At 38.3% G+C, this 23,307-nt stretch overlaps 1 protein-coding gene across 2 annotated transcripts in view; it reads right to left on the bottom strand.

Moving 5' to 3' along the window:
- LOC126469769 (uncharacterized) overlaps positions 1 to 23,307 on the bottom strand; it is a 235,830-nt gene that overhangs the window by 101,361 nt on the left and 111,162 nt on the right. For both annotated transcript variants that reach the window (XM_050096995.1, XM_050096996.1), the window contains exon 4: positions 16,575 to 16,644. In XM_050096995.1, the coding sequence (XP_049952952.1) occupies positions 16,575 to 16,644 (70 nt within the window). The remainder of the gene's footprint in view (positions 1 to 16,574; positions 16,645 to 23,307) is intronic.

The raw sequence follows: 23,307 nt of genomic DNA, 5'->3' as shown, positions 1-23,307 counted from the left end.
ACAGGTCTAGCATTTTGACTAGGGACTGCAGGTTACAATTTTTAAGGAGCATGGTCTTCAATTTGGGAGGCTGGGTGTAGGTAACTGGAATTGGACTTTGTAGTCATCATGAAATGACGAATGGCTTCTGAAGACAAGAACTTTTGTGATCAGGATGTTGAGGAGGTGGAGGAGTTTCAATGGGTTAGGCAGTATTTCAGGAATAGGATGTGAGAGTGTGTTTTAGTTAGAGATTGTTATGCTTTTCTAAACTCACACAGGTATATGGAGTAGGGATCCACTAACAAGAAGATATCTGCCACTGTGGCTGAGAAGACAGTGCACCAGCTTGTCATGCCAGTGGTGCCTGGTTTCAATTCCTGGCTGGGTTGGAGATTTTCTCTGTTCAGGGACTGGGTGCTTGTGTTGTCTTCATCATCATCATCATCATCATCACCATCATCATTTCATCCTCATCGACGTGCAAGTCATCGAAGTGGCGTCACCTCAAAAGACTTGCACCAGGCCACCGAGTCTATTCACCGGGAGCCCCTTGGCACACAACATTTTAACAATAATAGTTGTGGAATCATTCAAAGAAAGTCTATACACAATAGCAAAAAAATAGCCTGATCGTGCAATATTAGTTGGAGGTGACTTTACCCTAACAAGTATACACAGGGATGTCTATATGGAGTCACTGCAGGTGATATGAGCAGTGTGTCCTGTGAAGTAATTCTGGATAGATTTTCTGAAAACTGTCTTCAGCAGCATGTACAATGAAAGATAGGCTGGCTGAGGTTCTTGCAGATAATATACGAGAGCCACCATTAAAACAGCAAGATCCCTCTAGCAACTAGTGTCAGAGAGGTACCTCTTTACGTTAAAATCAGCACTCAAGCACCATGTTTTGAAAGAAGTCAAAATAACAGAAGAGCCCCACAAAATGCTTAAGAATGCACAGAAAAGTAAGATTAGCTTATTTTATCAAAATATTAGAGGACTGAGTAACAAGGAAGAAAAGCTTCTTACATGTTTGGACAATTTAGAGAGCTCTGGGAAGATAGACATCCTATGCCTATTTGAGCACCACATAACAGGGTTAGATGAGTTACATATAAAACATTACACTCTAGCAAGTTACTCACACAGAACTAATATAGAAACAGGAGTTGTAACATATATCAAGAGAGAACACAAGTTCAAAACCATTGAGACAAGAGGATTTTGTAGTGATCACAACATAAAAGTGCATGCTTGTAAATTAAAATTAAAAAATAGTTCACTCTGAATTGCAACTGTAAACAGATCCCCACTAGGAAATTTTGAACTGTTTATGAAGAATCTGGATTCCCTACTATGCTATTTGTCAGATAGCAGCAGGCAATTAATAGTCTGTGCTGATTTCAATGTAGATTTTCTAAATGATTCTGGTAGGAAAAATAATATGGAAAATCTTATTTGGATCCTACATTATGATTTCAGTAATTAACTTTCCAACATGGGTGGATAAAGACAGTAGGGCCGTAATTGCTAATGTTTTCTTTGGTAAAGTTCAAAGCAAGAAAATAACTGTTCACCCAGTAACAAACATTCTCTCTGATCATGATGTACAGTTAGTTACGATAAATGAGATAGTGCCTCTGTGGAAATCAGAATAATTAATGACTCTAGGACAAATTTTTTTAAGAATAGTTTACATGGGATGAAATTCATAATGAACCAAATGCTAACCTAAAATTTAATCTATTCCATGACAAATTCATATCATTATTTGAAAATAGCTTTCCACATAAGCTAATCAGAAAGAACATTAAACAACAATGTAAAAAAAAAAAAAACTGTTGATCACTAAAGGGATTAGATTATCTTGCAAAATGAAAATGGAAATGTACCTCCTGGTAAGAACAAGTAGGGACTCTGTAGTAGTTCCACACAACAAAAACTATTCAAAAGGTCATTAGAAAATCAAGGGATATGCAAATCATGCCACAAATTAGTAATTCTGATGACACACTTAAGGCTAAAGGTAATGCAGTGAAATGAGAGACAGGAAAACCAGCCACAGAACAGGATATCACACTAGTGAACTAAATGGAAGGTTAATAAATCACAAGTAGCAAACCTATTGCCAATGATTTCTTATATATAGTAGAAAGTATTGGGACAAACAGTTCAACAGAAGAATCACAGCAGTATGTTGAAAAAGTAACTCTCACAAAATTCAATCATATGAATGTATCAAGAACTTTTTCTGAAATTAAGAAAATTATATATTCTCTCAAAAATAAAAGCTCATCTGGTTTTGATGGTGTTTCCAACAGAATACTTAAGATCTGTTCCCATATAATATGTGTGGTCTTACCTGAGATATGTAAAGCATCACTAACTCAAGGCATTTTTCAAGAGAGTCTGAAATATGTCATTGTCACACCACTATTTAAGAAAGGTTATAAAAGAGATTTCAATAACTACTGACCTGTTTCACTACTGGCATTGTTTTCCAAAATTTTTGAGAAGTTGATATATTCTGGAATACTCCCAAGTGACTGGAAGAAAGCACAGATGACTCCTGGGTATAAGACAGGCAAAAGAACAGACCCTCAAATTTACACACCAATATCACTAACATCAGTTTGCTGCAGAATCCTTGAACATATTCTCAGTTCAAATATAATAAATTTTCTTGAGATCAAGAAGCTTATGTCCATTTGTAAGCATGGTTTTAGAAAGCTTCGCAGATGCAAAACTCAGTTTGCCCTTTTCTCTTGTGATATAATGTGGACTACAGATGAAGGACAATAGGCGGATTCCCTATTTCTAGATTTCCGCAAAGTGTCTGACATGGTGCCCCATTGCAGGCTGTTAAAGAAGTTATGAGCGTATAGAATTGGTTCATAAATATGTGAGTGGCTTGAAAACTTTTTAAATTATAGAACCCAGTATGTTGTCCTGGACAGGGAATGTTCATCAGAGCAAAGGGTACCATCAGGAGTGCCCCAGGGGAGTGTGATAGGACTGCTATTATTCTCTATATACATAAATGATTCGGCAGACAGGGTAGGCAGCACACTGTGATTTGATTGCTGATGATGCTGTGGTGTACAGTAAGGCGTCAAAGTTGGGCAACCGTCGGAGAATACAAAGCGATATGAAATGCAATAAGCATGCGAGGATTGTGGTAGGAGAGGTGAATGGCTGACTTCAGTTTACTCTTAGAATTATACGGAAAAGAGAACACATATAGGAAAATAGTGCAATCTGTTTTTGAGTACTGCTCAAGTGTTTGGGATCTGTACCAGGTGAGATTAAATGAAGACATCAAAGCAATTCAGAGGCGGGCTGCTAGATTTGTTACCGGTAAGTTCGAACAATAAGCAAGCGTTAAAGCGATGCTTCGTGAACTCAAATGAGAATCCCTGGAGGGAGGGCGATGTTCTTTTTGAAGAACACTATTGAGAAAATTTAGAGAACCCGCATCTGAAGCTGACTGCAGAATGATTTTGCTGCCTCCAACATACACTGCACATAAGGACCACGAATATAAAAGAAATTAGGGCATGTAAGGACCATGAAGTACCCTCTGCCACTTGCTGTATTGTGGATTGTGGAGTGTCAATGTATGTGTAGTATATCACTTCAACAACAATAATATCCTCAGCAATTCACAATTTGGATTCCAGAAGAGTTGTTCCACTGAGAGTGCATTTACATGTTCGCTCACCAAATTTTACAAGCATTAAATAAAGAAATATCACAGGCTGATATTTTCTGTGACCTATGTAAGGCATTTGACTGTGTGAATCACAATATCCTCCAAGATAAATTTAAGTTCTACGAGACTGATGGTATAGTCAACCAATGGATGTCATATTTCTAAACAAAAGAATGCAGAAAGTTGTCTTAGTAATTCGACCTATGTAGTCCAGGAACATTACCCTGACTGGGGAGAAATCATGTATGAAGTTCCCAAGGATCAATCTTTGGTCTGCTACTGTCCCTCATATATGTAAACGATCTTCCATCAATATACAACAAGGAGTAGCTCTTTTTTTTTCCCAGATGATACTAGTATTACAACCAACCCAAGCGCACACACACAGAAAGAGAAGAAAAGGTACACAAGGTTTTTAAAGTACTGTTGACTGGTTTTCTGCAAATGGTCTCAACCCTCAATTTTAAAAAGACACAACATATTCAGTTCCTCACAGCTAGGGATACCACACCTATGATAAGCGTAACACATAGTGAAGAAATAATATACAGCACGGAAACTTCAAAATTTTAGGTGTCCATATGTTTACAATTTAAACGGGAAAAAGCACATTTAGAAATTCTGGAAACAATTTAGTCCAACAACATTTTCATTTAGAATCACTGCAAATCTTGGGCAAAGGCTAATCCTAAGGCGACAATATTGTGCATATTTTCAGTCAATAATATCATATGGAATAATGTTCTGGGGTAACAAATCTTAAGACAGGAAGTCCTCATTGCTCAAAAACATGCTGTATGAATAATATGTGGTGCTTACTGTCGATCATCTTGTAGACATCTGTTTAAGGAGTTTAGCATTCTGACTACTCCAGAGTGGGTCGTGCTTGGGTAGCTCATATGGTGGAGCACTTGCTCGTGAAAGGCAAAGGTCCCGAGTTAAAGTCTCGGTCCGGCACACAGTTTTAATCTGCCAGGAAGTTTCATGTCGGCGCACACTCCACTGCAGAGTGAAAATCTCATTCCGGAAACATCTCCCAGGCCGTGGCTAAGCCATGTCTCCGCAATATCCTTTCATCCAGGAGTGCTAGTTCTGCAAGGTTCGCAGAAGAGCTTCTGTGAAGTTTGGAAGGTAGGAGACGAGGTACTGATAGAATTGGAGCTGTGACGGTGGGTCGCGAGTCGTGCTTGGGTAGCTCAGATGGTAGAGGACTTGCCTGTGAAAGGCAAAGGTCGTGAGTTCGAGGCACACAGTTTTAATCTGCCAGGAAGTTTCATTCTGACTACTGCTTCACAGTGTATTTATTCCACAATGAAATTTCTAGTAAATAATCCACAGCAGTTCAAGACAAAAAAATTACACAGTGTATGTGCAGACAAGAAAAAAGAGCCCAGACTTTTTTGGATTTCCTGGTTAAAAATACACTTTACCCCGGGTGAAAATACTCAGCTTCTGAAGCACTGAAATAAAGATTGAGGCAAACTTTTGTCACCCAATCATAGCTCATGTCACGTGATTTCGCCAGCCAATAACAGCAGATATTTAGAGCATATGACATGTATACAGGCAGCCAACAGCAACATCAGTGTTAAGTGGTGTGAACACACAAACAGAAATAGTTTATGGTTTAAATTAATACACACACAGTATAACAACAAGAAAAGCTAAGCTTTCACACATCATATTGTCAAAAAAGTTTTGCTGATTTTTTTCCAAGATTGTGGTTAGGGAGGATCCTGAGAGTACCAGCTTAAATTGCAGCAGCTGAATATTTCTGACAAGCACAATTATAAATTTCACTGCTGTTCACTGAACATTTCGTGGGTTACTTGGCTGAATACATTACATCGAGCATTTCGAATTTTACATAACAAAGCCAATTATGTGTGAAATTAATCAAGAATTCACTTCACACACATTTTTTTTTTTTTTTTTTTTGAAAGATAATTATACTTTTTGCCATCATTATTGCACAATTCGTAATCTGTGAAAAAACTAAAATGAATATGAAAAGCTAACCTTGAACCTTTGTCTTTTTTAGCATGTGCTACCTTTTTAAGATACATCAAACACAAATGTGCCAGTAAAATTTTATGTAAGGGCATAAAGGCTGGTCTTCAGAGGCCAAAATTTTTCTAAGTGGTTGGTCCTCAGTGTTAAGTTTTGAATGAGAGACTAACAACCCATGTTTCAAGAAATTCATAGCGCATTCTCACTCATAACATAATTCATCTTGTGGGTACGGAAGATTATTTTGAAAGTAATGCTTCTGAAACTGCCATTCACACTATTTTCCTGCAGTCTGTTAGAAATGTAAATGGTTGTGAACTCATGCTCATAGAAAAGAGGCAGTCAAAATTACAAATTTAGTTCCATGAAAAATAATGAAAAATTTCTGCAATTCTAAAAAAATTTCTGAGTTTTTTCCAGATTTCCTGGGGCACATACACACTGAGCAATACCAGAAGGAAATGAAATTCATTACCCCACATTAAGATTGTTTTTAGCACAAAGAAAGGTGCACAATGCTGCAACTGAAATTTCTGTTAACTTACCCAGTGATATAAAATGCCCGACAGACACCAAACCAAAATTTGAAAACAAACTGAAAAAGTTCTTCCTCCTATTCCTAGAAGAACTCAAATGGAGATAATTTAGTTCCATTTTGATGGGCATATACAAATTACGAGCTAACTTTAAACTGATTGTGAATTGCACTCTGGAGAAGTATATGCTGAGTAGGTGAGTTAAACACAGGAAAGATCCTCCGTGATTTAATAACGAAATTCTGGAAAACCGTGAGGAAGTAGAGAATGTTGCACTATCAGTTCAAAAAAGACTGCGGAATGTCAACAGAGAACAGTTAGTAGAAATTCGAGCATTTTTTAAAAAAAAAAAAAAAAAAAAAAAAAAAAAAAAAAAAAAAAAAAATGCTGAAACATAAATCAATTTCCACTATCATTTCCTAGTAAAAAATCTTGCCAAAAACTGAAGAAAATTCTGGTGTTACTTAAAATTATTAAGCAGGGTGAAGGCTTCTATCTAGGCCCTTGTTAAACAGTCTGGTGGGGCAATAGAAAACAGCAAAAAGAAAGCTGAAGTTTTAAATTTTGCATTTACGAAATCATTCACACAGAAGGATCATACAAACATACCGTCGCTTGACCGTCACATGGGCTCCTCTATGAAGAACATAGTAATAGGCATCCCAGGTGTAGAGAAGCAACTGTAGGAGTTGAAAGCAAATAAGTTGCCGAGTCCAGATGGAATCCTAGTTCAGTTTCACAGTGAGTACTCAAAAGCACTGGTCCCTTACTTAGCTGGCATTTATCCCAAAATTCTCACCCATTACAAAGTCTGAAGCATCTGCAAAAAGCACAAGTGACTCCTGCATACCTGCAGACTGTTAACAAGATCCGAGCACACGGAATAGGTTCCCAAATATGCGAGTGGCTTGAAGACTTCTTAAGTCATCAAATGTTGCTCTTGATGGCAAGTGTTCATCAGAGACAGGGGTATCATTAGGAGTGGCCCAAAGAAGATTGATAGAACTGCTCTTGTTCTGCATATACATAGATAATCTGATGATATGGGAAACTATCACCAATGGGTCATTGTAGAAGGATACACACCAATGAGTCATTGTAGAAGGATACAGAATTTCTATTTTGTGTGATGAATAGCAGCTTGCTCAAAAATGTGGGAAAAATATAAGTTAACACAGATCAGTACAAACAAAAATCTTGTAATGTTCAAATACAGTATTCATGTCAATTAAATATCTAGGCACAAAGTTACAAACCAATATGAAATGTAATGAGAACATAAGGACAGTAGAGGGAATGTGAATGGTCAACTTTGGTTTACTGGAACAATTTTGGGAAAGTTTAACTCATCTATAAAGGAGACCACACTAGTGCGACACATTCTTGAGTACTGCTTGAGTGTTTGGGATCCCACCAGGTCAGATTAAAGGAAGACATCTAAAGAATTCAGATGCCTGTTGCTAGATTTGTTACTGGTACGTTTGATCATCACATGAGGATTATGGAAAAGCTTCATTAAGTTACATGGGAATCCCTGGTGGGAATATGACTGTCTTTTCATGAAACACTGTTGAGAAAATTTTGAAAACTGGCATTTGCAGACGACTGCAGAATAATCCTACTGCCACCAATGTACATTTCACTTAAGGACCACAAAGACACGGTAAGAGAAATCAGTGCTTATACAGAGGGACATAGACTGTTGTTTTACCCTCACTCCATTTGTAAGTGAAACAGGAAAGGAAAGGAAAAGTATGGTACACCATACAGCTGGGATGCAGAGTATGAATGTAGATGTGTGGAGAGATGACGGTTACATAGGAGGTTTCTGGCTGTGTATTGCAGGAAACTAACAACTATCAGTCCTTAGCAACATGACCTTTAATAACATATCTTGAACTAAAAAGCAATTCACGTTAACCAAGTGTTACATGCTGTGTTGCTGCTACAAGTACTGCTGCAAACAACAACAACAACAACAACAACAACAAAAATTTCAAACAAAAAGTGGCATAGTTGTAAAAATTACATATCCACAAGAAGTTTCACTTGAATTGCTATAGCTATCCAATATAGATTTTCCATACTCTCCCTCTGTTGCTCTAAGAGGTGGCAGATACTGTGAAAATTCTTTGTACCATCTTTGTCAAAATCCAAGATAATGCTACATCTCCAAATATGACTTCGTAAGCAAAGTCGCATCAAAGAAAATGGATAAATAAAAGTTCTGAGGAACAGTAAAGAGTAGAATCTCATACATACATACTGTGTTAAACTGGCACAGAGAAAATGTACACGAGATTACAGAGATGAACAGATGTAAACAGATGTATGCTGCTTTCAATACCCAATAACTGAAGTAAAGTAAAGTAAAGTAAATGTGTCCACCTTGCCACAGTACTCTCTCAACAGCATACTCTTCCTAACTCAGAATATGATGTTCCACCTAGGGATCTGATGTGTATTCGATTTTTTGTATGGGTGCAGCACTGTACCAACCCAGTAATCAATCAATATGTAACTTACTTATGAAAATAACTTTATTTGAAACAAACACACATTGTTTTCAGTACAGTAAAATTATAAATTATTGCAGGCACTGGTGACTTGTTCTAGGTCATTTGTTTATTTACAATAATGAAATTATGTCTGTGTTAAGTATTAAAGGAAGAAGAAGAAATTCAAGTAATGTGTCACAAGTACAAAAGACATGGTGATAGGCAAAATTGTGAAATAAACAAGCAAGATTACACACACTGAGGTGACAAAAGTCATGGGATAGTGATATCAACATATACAGATGGTGTACACAAGGTATAAAAGGGCAGTGCATTGGCAGAGCTGTCATTTGTAGTTAGGTGATTCATATGAAAAGGTTTTCCTTACATGATCATAGCCACACGACAGGAATTAACAGACTTTAAACGCGGAATGGTAGTTGGGGCTAGACACATGGGACAATCCATTTAGAAAATCGTTTGGTAATCCACTATTCCGAGATCCACAGCGAAAAAGAGTTTGCCAAGAATACCAAATTTCAGGCATTACCTCTCATCATGGACAAAGCAGTGGCAGCAGAATTTGCAAATAGTTGTCAGTGCTAAAAGAGAAGCAACACTGCATGAAATAGCCACAGAAATCAATGTTGGACGTATGACAAATGTATCTGTTATGACAATGTGGCAAAATTTGGCATTAATTGGTCAGGGCAGCAGAGATTGATTCAAGTGTCTTTGCTAATAGCGACACCTTTCCTGGGCTTGTGACCATATTGGCTGGCCCCTGGAAGACTGGAAAACCATGACCTGGTCAGATAAGTCCCAGTTTCAGTTGGTAACAGGTAACGGTGTGGTTCGAGTGTGGCACAGAGCTCATGAAGCCATGGACCCAAGTTGTCAACAAAGCACTGTGCAAGCTGGTGGTGGCTCCACAGTGCTGTGGGTTGTGTTTACATGGAATGGACTGGGTCCTTTGGTCCAACTGAACTGATCATTGACTGGAAATAGTTATGTTCAGATGCTTGGAGATCATTTGCAGCCATTCGTGTACTTCAGTCACAAACAAAAATGAAATTTTTATGGGCAAAAATGCACCATCATCAGGCCATAATTTTTCATAGGTTTGAAGAACATTCTGGACAATTTAAGCAACGATTTGGCCACCCAGATCACCTGACATGAATCCCATCAAACATTTATGGGACATAATCAAGAGGGCAGTACATGCACAAAATCCTAGATATTTTCACAATTATGGACGGCTATAGAGACAGTATGGCTAAATATTTCTGCAGCGGACTTTCAACGACTTGTTGAGTCATGTCATGTCGAATTGCTGCAGTACACTGGGCAAAAGGATGTCTGACACAATATTAGGAGGAACCCTCCGACTGTTGTCACTTTGGTTCATTTCTATGGAAGAAATAGCAATACATGTAGGCTTCACACGGAAAAAAAATGTGACACTGTGACACGGGACTCAGTCAAAATCAACCGATGAACTGACAGGGAAAATTAGTTACTATCTGATATCCCATCATCAGTGAAATCTTCTGATATATGAGAAGTGCAAAAGGCAACGGCCTCCAGCTTCCCATTAAATCAATTCCACCATTGTACAGAAAAGATATTACGAAACTGGAAAGTCCAAAAAAAGAGTCCAGAGGCCGAGGGAGAAGGGGATGGACAACACTGTCAGATCTTATTCCCAATTCACTTTACTTCACGTATAAAGTGAAACCATTAAGGTAACATCTATGCTCCACAGATGTCATGTTTACAAACTCCATTGAACTAGAGTGCACGCGAATGACCACTACTAAACTAGCTGAACACATGAATGAACAAAGATGAACTATCCCCCTTGACGAAATCCAGTGGCCAGCTGTTAAGCGTGTTCAACAGCATAATGTAAAAGAGCTGAGTGCCTGCTATACATCAAGGACGATTTGCATCCTCCCACCCAGCACTAGTTTCTTTTAACTACAAAGGTAGGTAGATACTCTCAGCCTGTCACTCCACTGGACCTAACCTCCATTAACAGCACCCTCTTTTTCACCATTGCTTATTATCTATAGTTTTATCCCCCCATTTTTTCTTTTCTTGTCTTTTTCCCCTTTCTTCCTATTATTTTAATTGAATAATTCTTTCAATGTTTCTTTTTCTTCCTCTTTTAATCTACCTCTACTACTCACTCTGTTCATGCTACCCTGTCTGACCTAAACAATCCTTACCAACGTATGTAACACCTGATCTTTTTGATGTGTCTGTCTCCACCTCTGACTCCTCCTGTATTTGTCTGAGTGACCTGCTTCCCCTTTCAACCCTTCTCCTACCAAGCTCTGTTTCATTTCCTCTTGAAAGTTAGTATTCTTATCTTGTACTTAACATTTTTCTATTACAAATACTAGGAATTTTGCCTCCTGAAAATAAGAGTTGGCCAGTCATTCTGTCTCCTTGTAATTTTTAAGAAAAATTGTGAAATAGATATTTGGAACCATACTTCATATGGCACTGGAAAGCAAATATCACAGTCTGAAATCATAAAGAGCACCACAGCCTGCAAATAATAAATACAAAAGGAAGAAATTTGCAGATGACAGAATGGAAATCTCACATCAGTAACCTGAGGTAGATTAGAAACTTTAAACAGAAACCAGTACCCTGGTGAATGATGTCATAAGGATAATGAAACAACTAGTAACTCATGAACCCCAGTAATTGTAGTATTGCAGCAGTACTGTTAAAGGCCATGTTGTTGGCAACAGAAACATTATTATGACAATGAATTAGAAAAAGTTAGCAGCTACAAATGGCCAAGGTAACATAAATAATTTATCTTTATTCTCATTCCAGAGCAAAGAGATTTGAAGGACTGTTGAAACAATTCCATAGTGTGTGTAAAATTCTCCTGAAAATCATTACCCAATGTTTGAGGACCATGACTGCAAGAAATGCCAGAGAACAGCCTAGACACTGCCAAGTACTAAGAACAAAAGACCAAATTTTATGCATTCAAGCAATAACAAGAGAAACACAGAAAAATAAATAAAAAAATCTGATGTGTTTCAATAATTATCTAAGGGGTACATGGAAAGTACTTCAGACATACCCAGGGAAATAATGGGGAGTTCCCACGGTCTGCAGTTTCCATTACTGAAGCACTGATGTAAGGCTGATTAGAATGAGAAACACACAATGGCATTCCTCAGTGCTGGCAATAACCATAATTTCTGTAATTCTTCAGGCTTCCCTGGTAATCTGTTGACATGCTGAATAATCGGGAACTCTGCTGGATGTTTCTCGTTGCGGACGGAACACCTGATGTGGTGTGGATCGGTTATGGAACGCCCATCAAGAAACAGAAGTGGAGTCTGAGGAAACAAGCATGTGACAGAGCACCAGACATTACACATCGGCTTTGTCAGATCTCAGATAATGAACATGACCCCCAGAGGACAACCTGGCTGAGCCCTGCGTGGATGGCAGTTGGAACACCGGTGACCAGAGAGGACTGGCGGGTGCGGACCGTGGACGGAACACTCGATGCAGTGCAGACCGATTTTGGAGCACCCAGCACCATTTAGGCATAAATACTGGACTCGACCCATCCAAGGACAATTCCCACTTGAAGAAGACAGCAAGTTACACTATCGAAATATTATGCGAGAACAACACGAACATTCAGCAGAGATCCCAATTATTCAACATATCACCATAATTTTTATTAATACTGAGATAATTTTATTGGGGAAAGGAAGCCTATCTATCATTTGCGAGAAGTTTAACACTGTGAGATGTACTTATTCAAGGCATGACAGATTTCCAGTTGATCTCGGACCACAGATAAAGGAATGAAACTAGCCCTAGAAAGACTGTGTATGAAATATGACAATATAGATTTTACCAACACTGAGAATCAAGTTTTATCTGCAGATGTCACAAGAATTCTTAGTGAGAGCAATTCCCTCCTGTACAAAAATATCTGTTCACAAACCAGCTACTCATGACGAAGTTCAAGATACATTTAATTTATATTCACATTCCACAAAACTGATCTTTGGTGACTTCAATCAGCACAGCTTTTCTTGGGGCTATATGGAGACAGAGAAATTGAGAGAACCTAAAATGCTTTACTGCACTGCCAGGTCTTAAACTACTTCACAACCAAAAATGATCTCCATTCTGAAATAGCACTATTTACAGACAAGGTTAAAACCCACACCATGTTTTCTGTCAATGACCACATATTACAAGCAAAAAAGAACATTCCAGATCCACTGCCACAAACCCAACACAGAACCATCAACTGCATCACAGAAGCAATCATTAAACTTTAAACTGTCCTTTTCAAAACATGGATCAACTTCAAGTAAGTACAGTGGGACAATTATGTAGAGGATTTTGACAAGAAAATAGGAAACTTCAGTTTACCTTGGGAAAAATCTGAAGACTTTGTTGAAATGGGAAAGGTAATTCAATGCAGACATATCCAAAGCAGTTGCGCAGCAAACTATATACTAATATAATAGAGGGAAACATTCCACATGGGAAAAATATATTTAAAAACAAAGATGATGTGACTTACCATACGAAAGCGCTGGCAGGTCGATAGAAACACAGACAGACACATACATACACACAAAATTCAAGCTGTCGCAACAAACTGTTGCCTCATCAGGAAAGAGGGAAGGAGAGGGAAAGACGAAAGGAAGTGGGTTTTAAGGGAGAGGGTAAGGAGTCATTCCAATCCCGGGAGCGGAAAGACTTACCTTAGGGGGAAAATAGGACGGGTATACACTCGCGCACACACACACATGGATGTGTGTGTGTGCGCGAGTGTATACCCATCCTTTTTTCCCCCCCCTAAGGTAAGTCTTTCCGCTCCCGGGATTGGAATGACTCCTTACCCTCTCCCTTAAAACCCACTTCCTTTCGTCTTTCCCTCTCCTTCCCTCTTTCCTGATGAGGCAACAGTTTGTTGCGAAAGCTTGAATTTTGTGTGTATGTATGTGTCTGTCTGTGTTTCTATCGACCTGCCAGCGCTTTCGTATGGTAAGTCACATCATCTTTGTTTTTAAACTATATACTAACCTTGACAAAGACTCCAAGTACATACTCAATAAATATAAACGTCTCTCTCAAACAGATCCCTTCTTGAAAGGTGGAGTATAGGTAGGAGAAAAAGCCCTGCAAGTCATATGATTTGTAGGGGTGAGAGATATGGTGCAAACTTTTGTTAGAGCTTTCACCCAAGACAAAACAGCCAGCAAACCTGATGGAGACTTAAGAACCTTAAGTAAGATTCTAATGTTAGCCCTATGTAACAAATCAGAGTTTCTTATGATTAAGTAGCTCATTAGCTGTTGCTTCTGTTGTCATCACTGTAGTCTTCAGTCTGAAGACTGCTTTGATTCGGCCCTCCACACTGCTCTACCCTGTGCAAGTCTCATCTCTGCATAGCTACTGAAACCTACACCAATTTTATCCTGTTTAATGTATTCAAGCCTTGGTCTCCCTCCACAATTTTTATCATCCCCCAACCCCCCCCCCCCCCCCCCCCCACCCTCAAATACCAAATTGATGAATCCTTGATGCCTGAGGATGTGTCCTGTCCATAGATCTCTTAAATGGTGAAGGTAAAAGTTGGCACAGGAAAGATAAAACAGAATATCTTCCACTGACCATAAAAATAATCCCCTAAATTCTAAGGCCTATGTCCTCTACTACTAGCTTCATAATAAAATTTGAGCTGCAGATGTACAGCATGGTTTTATTGCCTACATAATGTAAGGAATCTTGACAAAATGCATTCTCATCAGACACGACACATTGTAATTTGCAAACACACGCTAGTTCTAATCGAAGTGACGTTTCTTTTTAGGAACGAATCATTTTTGCATTCATACCATTCCTAACAGCTTAATAATGCCGGCAATTTTCAACCTATGTGGGACTGAGATTAGCCCAGTGTGTTGAAATTTTGTCTGTTTCATACTGGTCCCTCATCCTTTTTAGAACAGTTATACGGTTAACACATGTTTCAGAAGAGATCCTATCAGCCATAAGCAGTCCATCAACTATGACACAGCTCTCACCTCCACATCCAAACTGGCAGGTCTTCCAGGCTGTGGCTTACCACATGGGATAGAGTTTTGGGAAGCTAACGGATGCTAATTCTAGCTTTTTTCACACACTATTTTTATCAGAGGTAAGGTCGCAACAACACAGTCTGAAAATTACAATACATGCAAAGTTTCAAAGTGATCAATGTCTCAGTCACACATTTCTCAAAGTGTAATTTACATCAGTCACATTAAACTAGTTTACATTGCATTTTTTGCAGTTACTGTGTTTGGAGACCAGTCACCAGCTTGCAGTGCATTTGGATTAATCTTCTCTACTTACCACTGACATGAAAGCACCATTATGGTTTGAGACAGGGAAAAGGATTCTAGCAAATAGATCTGAGAAAATATCCAAAAGCCCTACTTTGTCTAATTAGTGCTTGCAATGCATCAGTGGGGAAGATCAACAAGAAATATTAATGTACGCAGTGTTTCAGACAGATTAACTTGACTATATCTTCTACATGAACAAAGATCAAAATACTTCCACTTGTGCATAAAATTATTAATATACTTGGTGGTGGTGGTGGTGGTGGTGGTGGTGGTGGCAGTAGTAGTAGTAGTAGTAGTAGTAGTAGTAGTAGTAGCAGCAGTAGCAGTAGCGGGATTAGTAAGTTGCTAGTTGCTAGTTCATGTGGTTGTCATTAGAAGACATCCTGGTGCAACTAGCTTGACCTCTCATTATCCATACTCATACCCGGACGTGTTGGAAATCTGGATTTTTCCACAACTGAGAGAACATCCCAGAAATTTCATTTCTGAAGAGAATGGAGCACCACCACATTGGTATCTGCACTGTAGGACCATTTATTAACAATGACCTGTCTCAATGATGGATCAGCCATATTGGGGATGGACTCCGCATTGGCACCTTTGGCCACCAAGGTCACTTGATCTCCCTGTGTGTGGTTTTGAGTGTGTGTGTGTGGGGGGGGGGGGGGGGGGGGGAATTAGGAAGGGGGTTTCAGAGACTGTGTCTATGTGCCTCTCCCTACAATAACTTTGAGTGAACTGTTACATCCCAAAGCAATAGCACTGACTGCACCAACTCCAGCAGTGATCACAAACATATGGGGCAAATCTAACTATGGTCTGGATATTGAACATTTGTGAAAGTTAAATGAAAACTTTGATCCTAAACATAATTATAAAAAGTATCCCAACATTGTATGTAAAAGGTTTACCTTTGTAAACTCTGTTGGTTCTTCTGGAGAGGGGAGAGGGGGGGGGGGGGGGGGGGGAATTTTGTTGCCCTATGTTCAAGTTAAAATCTATACCAAGTTACCACCTTCACTCAAATAGTCTTGTGAAATAAAATGAATCATTTGAAACACCTAGTATTTATCAGCTTGGAAAAAAAAAAAGTGTATTTTGTGTGTGTCCATTCAACAGTGAGCATGCATGTCCTATATTTACAGTTACAAAATTACAATGACTATTAATGGCATTACACTGAAGACTATTGAAGAATATTATATTACATTGCACACACCACACAACTTTTATTTCTCAACAGGGGAAGTAAATACCATTCATTGCATTTCTTCAATTTTTTTCTCCACACGGTGTCCCTCTTGTTATGCAAAATAGTGATATGCAGCATTGTAATTAAAATTGTTATTTTTACTTTTACACAATAGGCAAGAAAGGCTTTAAATAATGGCCACCAAGTATAGTTATGAGTTTTATGAACAGAAAAGGTTCTTACAGAAATGGTTTCCAGGTCCTGCATAGTGATGTCCCTTATAGGCTGCAAACAGCCCAGGATTGATTCCAATCTGTACCAATGGAAAAGAGTTGATATAATGTGCTGAATGTGTAAATAAAGAAGAAAGTCCTACTGATATACACTGCAGGAAGATTACTCAGCAGAACATCTTCATTCGTAAACTACAGAACAAAAAGGAAGCTTGTATGCCAGGAAAAAAAAGACATTTAACAAACATATTTACACATGAATTCATATTGACACACATATTATGTGAAACAAAATAATAACTTATATCAGAGTTCAGACTGAACTCTGTTACTTCCCAAGTTTCATAAAGAGCTGAATTAAATTAATCTTTCAATCACCTTAAAAAACAGAACAGTGGTAAGCCATTTACTAACAAACACAATTAAAAATGTCCAGCAATAGATATCATGCACTGCAACACATATTTAGTATGTAACAGAAACACACAAAAAAATCTTTAATGTTACCACAGAAACTATGCTGTCATATTCTCATAGCTGCCTCAAGTCATCTAACGCACATTAAAATGTGACTACTGTTATTACCAAAAACATTTGTTTTGGTGCAAGCTGAAGCTAGAGGTGGGTAGTTATTCAATATATGAATGGAACAATAACTAAATATCAGTGGTGTACTTAAATATATCAAATGTGGTTTTTTAAGAAAAAATGTGTAAATCATTTGTACAAAGAAATAGTGTAACTGCTGACTGTCCATGTGCTACACAATATTTTATACACGTGATAATCTTTTACATTGTTTCAGCACTGCCAATTTTTTTATCTTAATGTTTTATAGAAGTTAAACTTTAAAACAAGCCATCATACACCATGGTAGACAAGAGAAGTTGAAAAAAACTGTATATAATTTAAATCAGTAAACTGTCTGCATGCCAGAGCTGTGAAAACCGTAGCCTTTAATTTTTTACTTTTTCAAAAAATGCTATTTATTTGTTTTGTATAATATAGGAGAAAAATCATAAAAAATTGAGAATTTTCTGATTATCAATGCCCATTACATAAAAAGAGTAACAAGCTTTAACAATCTTTTTGTGAGCAATGCTGATCTTCAAAATGATCAAATTTTTATTACCTTATAACAACCTGCCGTACATCAAGTGTGGAGGGGGGCATGGTGATAGAATAATAAATTTTCACTTACCTTATAACTGATGCTACAATGTGCAGGAAACAGCTTTAATAATCAGCGTCTCACATTAATGCACTTTCAAATGGCAATGCAATGACACACAAAGCAAAAATAATAAGCAGAAACCAAATATTCCGAGACACACAAAAAATTTAGAGAGAGAGAGAGAGAGAGAGAGAGATAAGGATGCCCATATAAGTGGAATTCACACTATAATTTTCAGGGAAGACTGCATGGACCAGAGAAACACCTCCATGTAATGCACATCATTCATTAGAGGGTGTGTCATCCTTTCTGATGTAATACTTCTATGCAACCAGTCTGTGTGACAACACTGCAGAATATCCAAGACATTAGGTAGGGAATTTCAAATATTACAAGAATAATCTACTCATCTGTGAGAGATTCCATATTTCTTATGGAACAATGTACAAAACTGTACATGGAGATCTGAAGTGTAAAAATGTGAGTGATGTGAAGAGGAAAATTAAGCACAATAGCTAAACAATGGTGGCACACCATAACCACTTACACATCACGTTACAAGTGCCCATGATTTTCTGGAAGGGATCACATCGTTAACATGTTTTCAAGTGTGGAAAAGTGGGGAAAAAACTGATGAAACCAACATTTAAAGCACAGTTACAGGATCCTAGCCCACCTGGCTAACTGCAGGGTCTAATGCGCTGCTTCCCGAACGGGAAGGCATGCTGGTCCCTAGCACGAATCTGCCCAGTGGATTGGTGTTTAGGTCCGGTGTGCCGACCAACCTGTGGATGGGTTTTACGGCGGTTTTCCATCTACCTCATCGAATGCAGGCTGGTTCCACTTATTCTGCCTCAGTTACACTGTGTCGGCAATTGCTGCGCAAACACTGTCTCCACATATGGGTACATCATAATTACTCTACCAAGCAAACATCTGAGGTTACACTTGTCTGGTATGAGACATTCCCAGGGGGGTCCATGGGAGGCCAAACTGCACAATAACCCTGGGTTCGGTGTGGGGTGGCAATGGGGTGGGTATACTGCTGTGGCCTGTTATGGGGTTGTGAACCACTGAGGGCTACAATGTGATGAAGCCTCTCCATCATTTCTAGATCACCAGTTTAATACACACACAATACATACAGTAGCCTCCTCCTGAGTCTGCTGTGCTGGAAAGTAGAGCCAGGAGGAGGCCACTATAACAATGACTGAAAGATCAGTTTCATCAATGACAGTTTCTTCTTACTATATGATATGGTATTGTACCCAGAAAGCTTATGGTACCTGTCTCTCACCACACAAACCCATGCACTTACAGAGTGACCTCTTAGTGGTGCTTCATACAAGGAGGACAAATGTCGACTTTCTTCAAAATGTGTCATATTCTTTGTAATAAGCACTAGACACTACCATTGGACCGTGTGTTCTAATTAGTCAGACTCTACATATAGCTCTAGCAGTGTTATACAGAAAATAAGGCAGATGAGGAAACAACTTGATGACACATGCAAGAGAGAAATAACAGTCTATCTAACAACTGTGGATTTGGACACTGATGATCTATGCCAGAAGACAGTTGAAGAATTAGCTTGAAAATTCTACATAAGGTAATGGTTCAAATTTAAGAAATGTATATCTTACTCAACCCATGCAAGTTTTCAGTGTGTTTCTGAAGTAATCAACCACACAGCCAGAGAATGACGACATGCCTTGACCACTTTAGTATTACATTACATTACAGAAAGATTTTTTAGCCCTGTCACTTATGTTCGGTAAAATTTAGCGCAGTAATTCTATACTTCCTGCATACTTAACTTATTGTCCAACATAAAGATATTTACTCTTAATCTTTAGTAAAACTTTAATTCATAATTATGAAACTTGAGTATGAAGATAGCCTTTTGTAAACTTAAGACCTGATTTGTTTCATAAGGAATTGTTTTGTATTTGGTTTATATGAAACACATAAATGTCTTCAAAATCAGCTGGAATAATACCTCATTTATAAATGTCTACAAGGGACTAAAGAATGACAACTAATGTAAAATAACAGCACGGTTACTGTACTATGTTAAAATTCATACAACACCGGTTATCATAAATCTGAAACTGACTTTAATGCTCAAGGAATGCATGCAGAAACCAAATCGATTTTATACTGGTACAAGAAAGATACAGGAATGGAATCAAGAAGGTGCACACATTACCAGGTGTAGATATTAATAGCGACCACAACTTACTTATGGCAGAAATAGAAATAAGAATGAAAAAACTGAAGCAGTTGACCATGGGGAAGAAGTGAGATCTAAAGAAGATAAGATCCAACAAAGAACAAATTAAAGAAATGCTATCACTTGAGTTTCTAAACATATTACGAGACAAAGAACCACCTGATAATGTCACTGAGTACTGGATATGCTGAAAGAAGGAATCATTAAAGCAGGACAGCAAAATATAGGATATGTAAATGGGAAAAAAACATGGGTCACAGAAGAAATGATTTCCAAGATGGAGAGAAGAAAATTTAAAAACAAGAACACTGAAGATGCAAGAAAGATGTACTGAAAGTTAAATAATGAACTGCGAAGAGAAACAGCAGGCTTGGAAAAAATGGCTAAAAGAGGAATGTTATGCAACTGAAGAACTGGACAGGAAGGGAAGATACGACTTACTATACAACAAAGTGAAGATTATGACATGGGATAAAAACAGAGCAGGAAGTGCTACTATGGAAATTTTGAGTAAAGACGAAGAGGTAGTGTACAATGATCATGACGATGTCCTCCAGAGATGGGAAGAATATCTAAATGAGCTATATTACACAGATTGCAAACCAGAAACTCTGGAACTTGAATCACTCAACAGTGTAAGTGATGACGAGAAAGGACTAACCATCATCATAATGGAAGAAGTAAAGTCTGCCATAGCTGCAATGAAAAATGGCAAAGCAGTAGGTACAGATACAATACTGGGAGAAATATTAAAATACTTGAACCAAGATGGAATAAGAGAAATATTGAGGTTATGTAATAAAATATATGACAGTGGTGAATGGCCCGAGGACTTTCTGACAACAGTAATGATTCCATTACCAAAAAAAACAATAAGCCAAGAAATGCAGTGAGCGCAGGACAATCAGCCTCATTTCACATGCAGCCAAAGCAATGCTAAGAATAATTAATATGAGACTTGAAAAAGTAATCGAGGAGAACCTTGGCGAGGAGCAGTTTGGCTTTAGATGGAATATGGGCACCAGAGATGCAATAGGGATCCTATGAATCTTTGGAGAAAGGTTTATAGAAGAAGGAAGAGACCTCTATATGTGCTTCATCAATCTAGAAAACACATTCGACAATGTGGCTTGGGACAAGCTGGCGACTATAATGAGAGAGAAGAGAGTGGACTGGAAAACCAGAAGACTTGTACACTCATTATATCTGAATCAAAAAGCCTCAGTTAAAGTGAGAGGAGAAAGCACAAACTGGATCGGACTAGGAAAAGGAGTGAGACAAGGATGCTGTCTATCACCTACCCTTTTCAACCTCTACTTGGAAAATATGATTGACCAATGCTCATTACATGACAAAGGAGTAGAAATTGGAGGAAGAAGTGTAGGGTTTTTGAGGTTTGCTGATGACACGGTCCTTCTAGCCACAGGGGAAAAAGAATTACAGGATTTAGTGGACACCATTGAAGCTAACTGAAAAAATTATGGAATGAAAATTAACACAAAGAAAACAAAAGTATTGGCATTAGGAGGAAATAAAGAAATAAAAATTATGCTGAATGGAGAAATATTAGGACAGGTGCAAAATTTTAAGTATCTTGGAAGCAGGACAGTCACCAACTGGAAGTGCAGCACAGAAATTAAAACAAGGATAGCAATGACAAAAGAGGCATTTTATAAGAAAAGGAGAATTTTATGCAGCAGTCTTGACAGAGAACTGAGGAAAAGACTCATAAAATGTTTTGTATGGAGTGTTGTTCTGTATGGTGCTGAAACATTGACTTTGAGGAAGAAAAACAGAGAAAGGCTGGAGGCTTCTGAGATGTGGACATGGTGGAGGATGGAAAGAATAAGTTGGTTGGACAGAGTAAAAATGAAGAGGTACTGAGAAGAATGGGAGAGAAAAGACAATTACTAGATTAATAAAAATAAGCAAAAGAAATTGGATTGGGCATATATTAAGAAAGAATGATGGACTAATAAAAACAGTTTTAGAAGGTTATGTAGATGGGAAAAGCAAGTGAGGAAGGAAGAGATTTCAGATACTGGATAACATGATGGATGGTACAACATACAGCAGCCTTAAGAAGGAAGTAATGGATTGCAAAAAATGGAGAGGCAAAGGACCTGTTAATATAGCAGAAAACTACTGATGATGATGATGATGATGAATGTATTTTATTTTGATGTGTTAATGCCTCATATGTGGATATCTGAGCAGATGTATGTTTCATATAACAATAATAACAATACTGTCAAACAGTAATACATAACATGGGGATACACCCATCAACAATTTCTAAGAAACAACAGACACTCGCTATAGAACATCTGACCAATGATAGTACAAGGAAATGTAGAGAGTGGGACATGAAAACTGAAGCATTGCCTGTGCACAGATGCTCTGTATGCATTCAACAGCTCATGCAGTACTGTCTCTGATGAAGGTTGTTGTAGAACCAATTTGTGCAGCATTCCATGTAGTATGGTAATGCGTATGCAAGACGTAATTTGAGTGCTTACTATTGTGGGTGAACAGTTGATCACCCAAGGCCAATTCTTATAGATAAGGTTTTATTTTTCTTGCCAACAGGAACAGCATTTTTATGCTTACACTGCTCAACATGCTGAACAAGGAATGCTCGCCAATGAAGCACAGTGATGACAGATGAGCAGTTGGATGGTTCGAAGGCAGTCTAAGTGTCACTATTGTGGCCACAGTAATGAGTGTGTCCAGAAGTGTCATCTCGTGATTAAAAATGACTGATGAAGGTGGAAATGCTATGCAAAAGCATGCAGGTGGTTGCAGATAGACAACCACACCACAAGAGGATTGATACCTAGCCCTAGTGGTGATAAAGAACAGATATCTCACTCTCAGCAGTGTGCTGCAGACCTTGCAACTGCTTCCAGTACATGTCTCCGTCAGAAACATTGTGTGGCAGTTAAATCATGCTGGTTTGTCTGCTCAGAAGCCTGTTAAATGACTCCCACTTCAGCCAAGCCATCGCCGAGAACAAGTTTGTTGGTGTAGGAAGCATGTTGGTTGGGGTCAACAACAGTGATGCAAAGTGACATTCTCCAATGAATCCCGCTTCAATGTAGCAAGTGATTGTGGCCACCAGTTAGTGTGGGGAGTGAGGGGAACATGTTATACACTACAGAATGTTGATGAACGTCACTGGTATGACCTAGGCATTATGGTATGGGCAGGCATTATGTACAATGACCGAACACTGCTATACATCTTTGTGCAAGGTACCATTACAACACAATATCATTTCAGGGAGTTTAATCTGGATCATGTCCATCTCTTTAGGGTTGCAGCAATCCCCAACTT

Source organism: Schistocerca serialis, chromosome 3 (assembly GCF_023864345.2).
Source record: "Schistocerca serialis cubense isolate TAMUIC-IGC-003099 chromosome 3, iqSchSeri2.2, whole genome shotgun sequence".
In the NCBI taxonomy this organism is placed as follows: Eukaryota; Metazoa; Arthropoda; class Insecta; order Orthoptera; family Acrididae; genus Schistocerca; species Schistocerca serialis.
The sequence above is the reverse complement of the archived record's forward strand: the minus strand, read 5'-3'. Positions and strand labels throughout refer to the sequence as shown.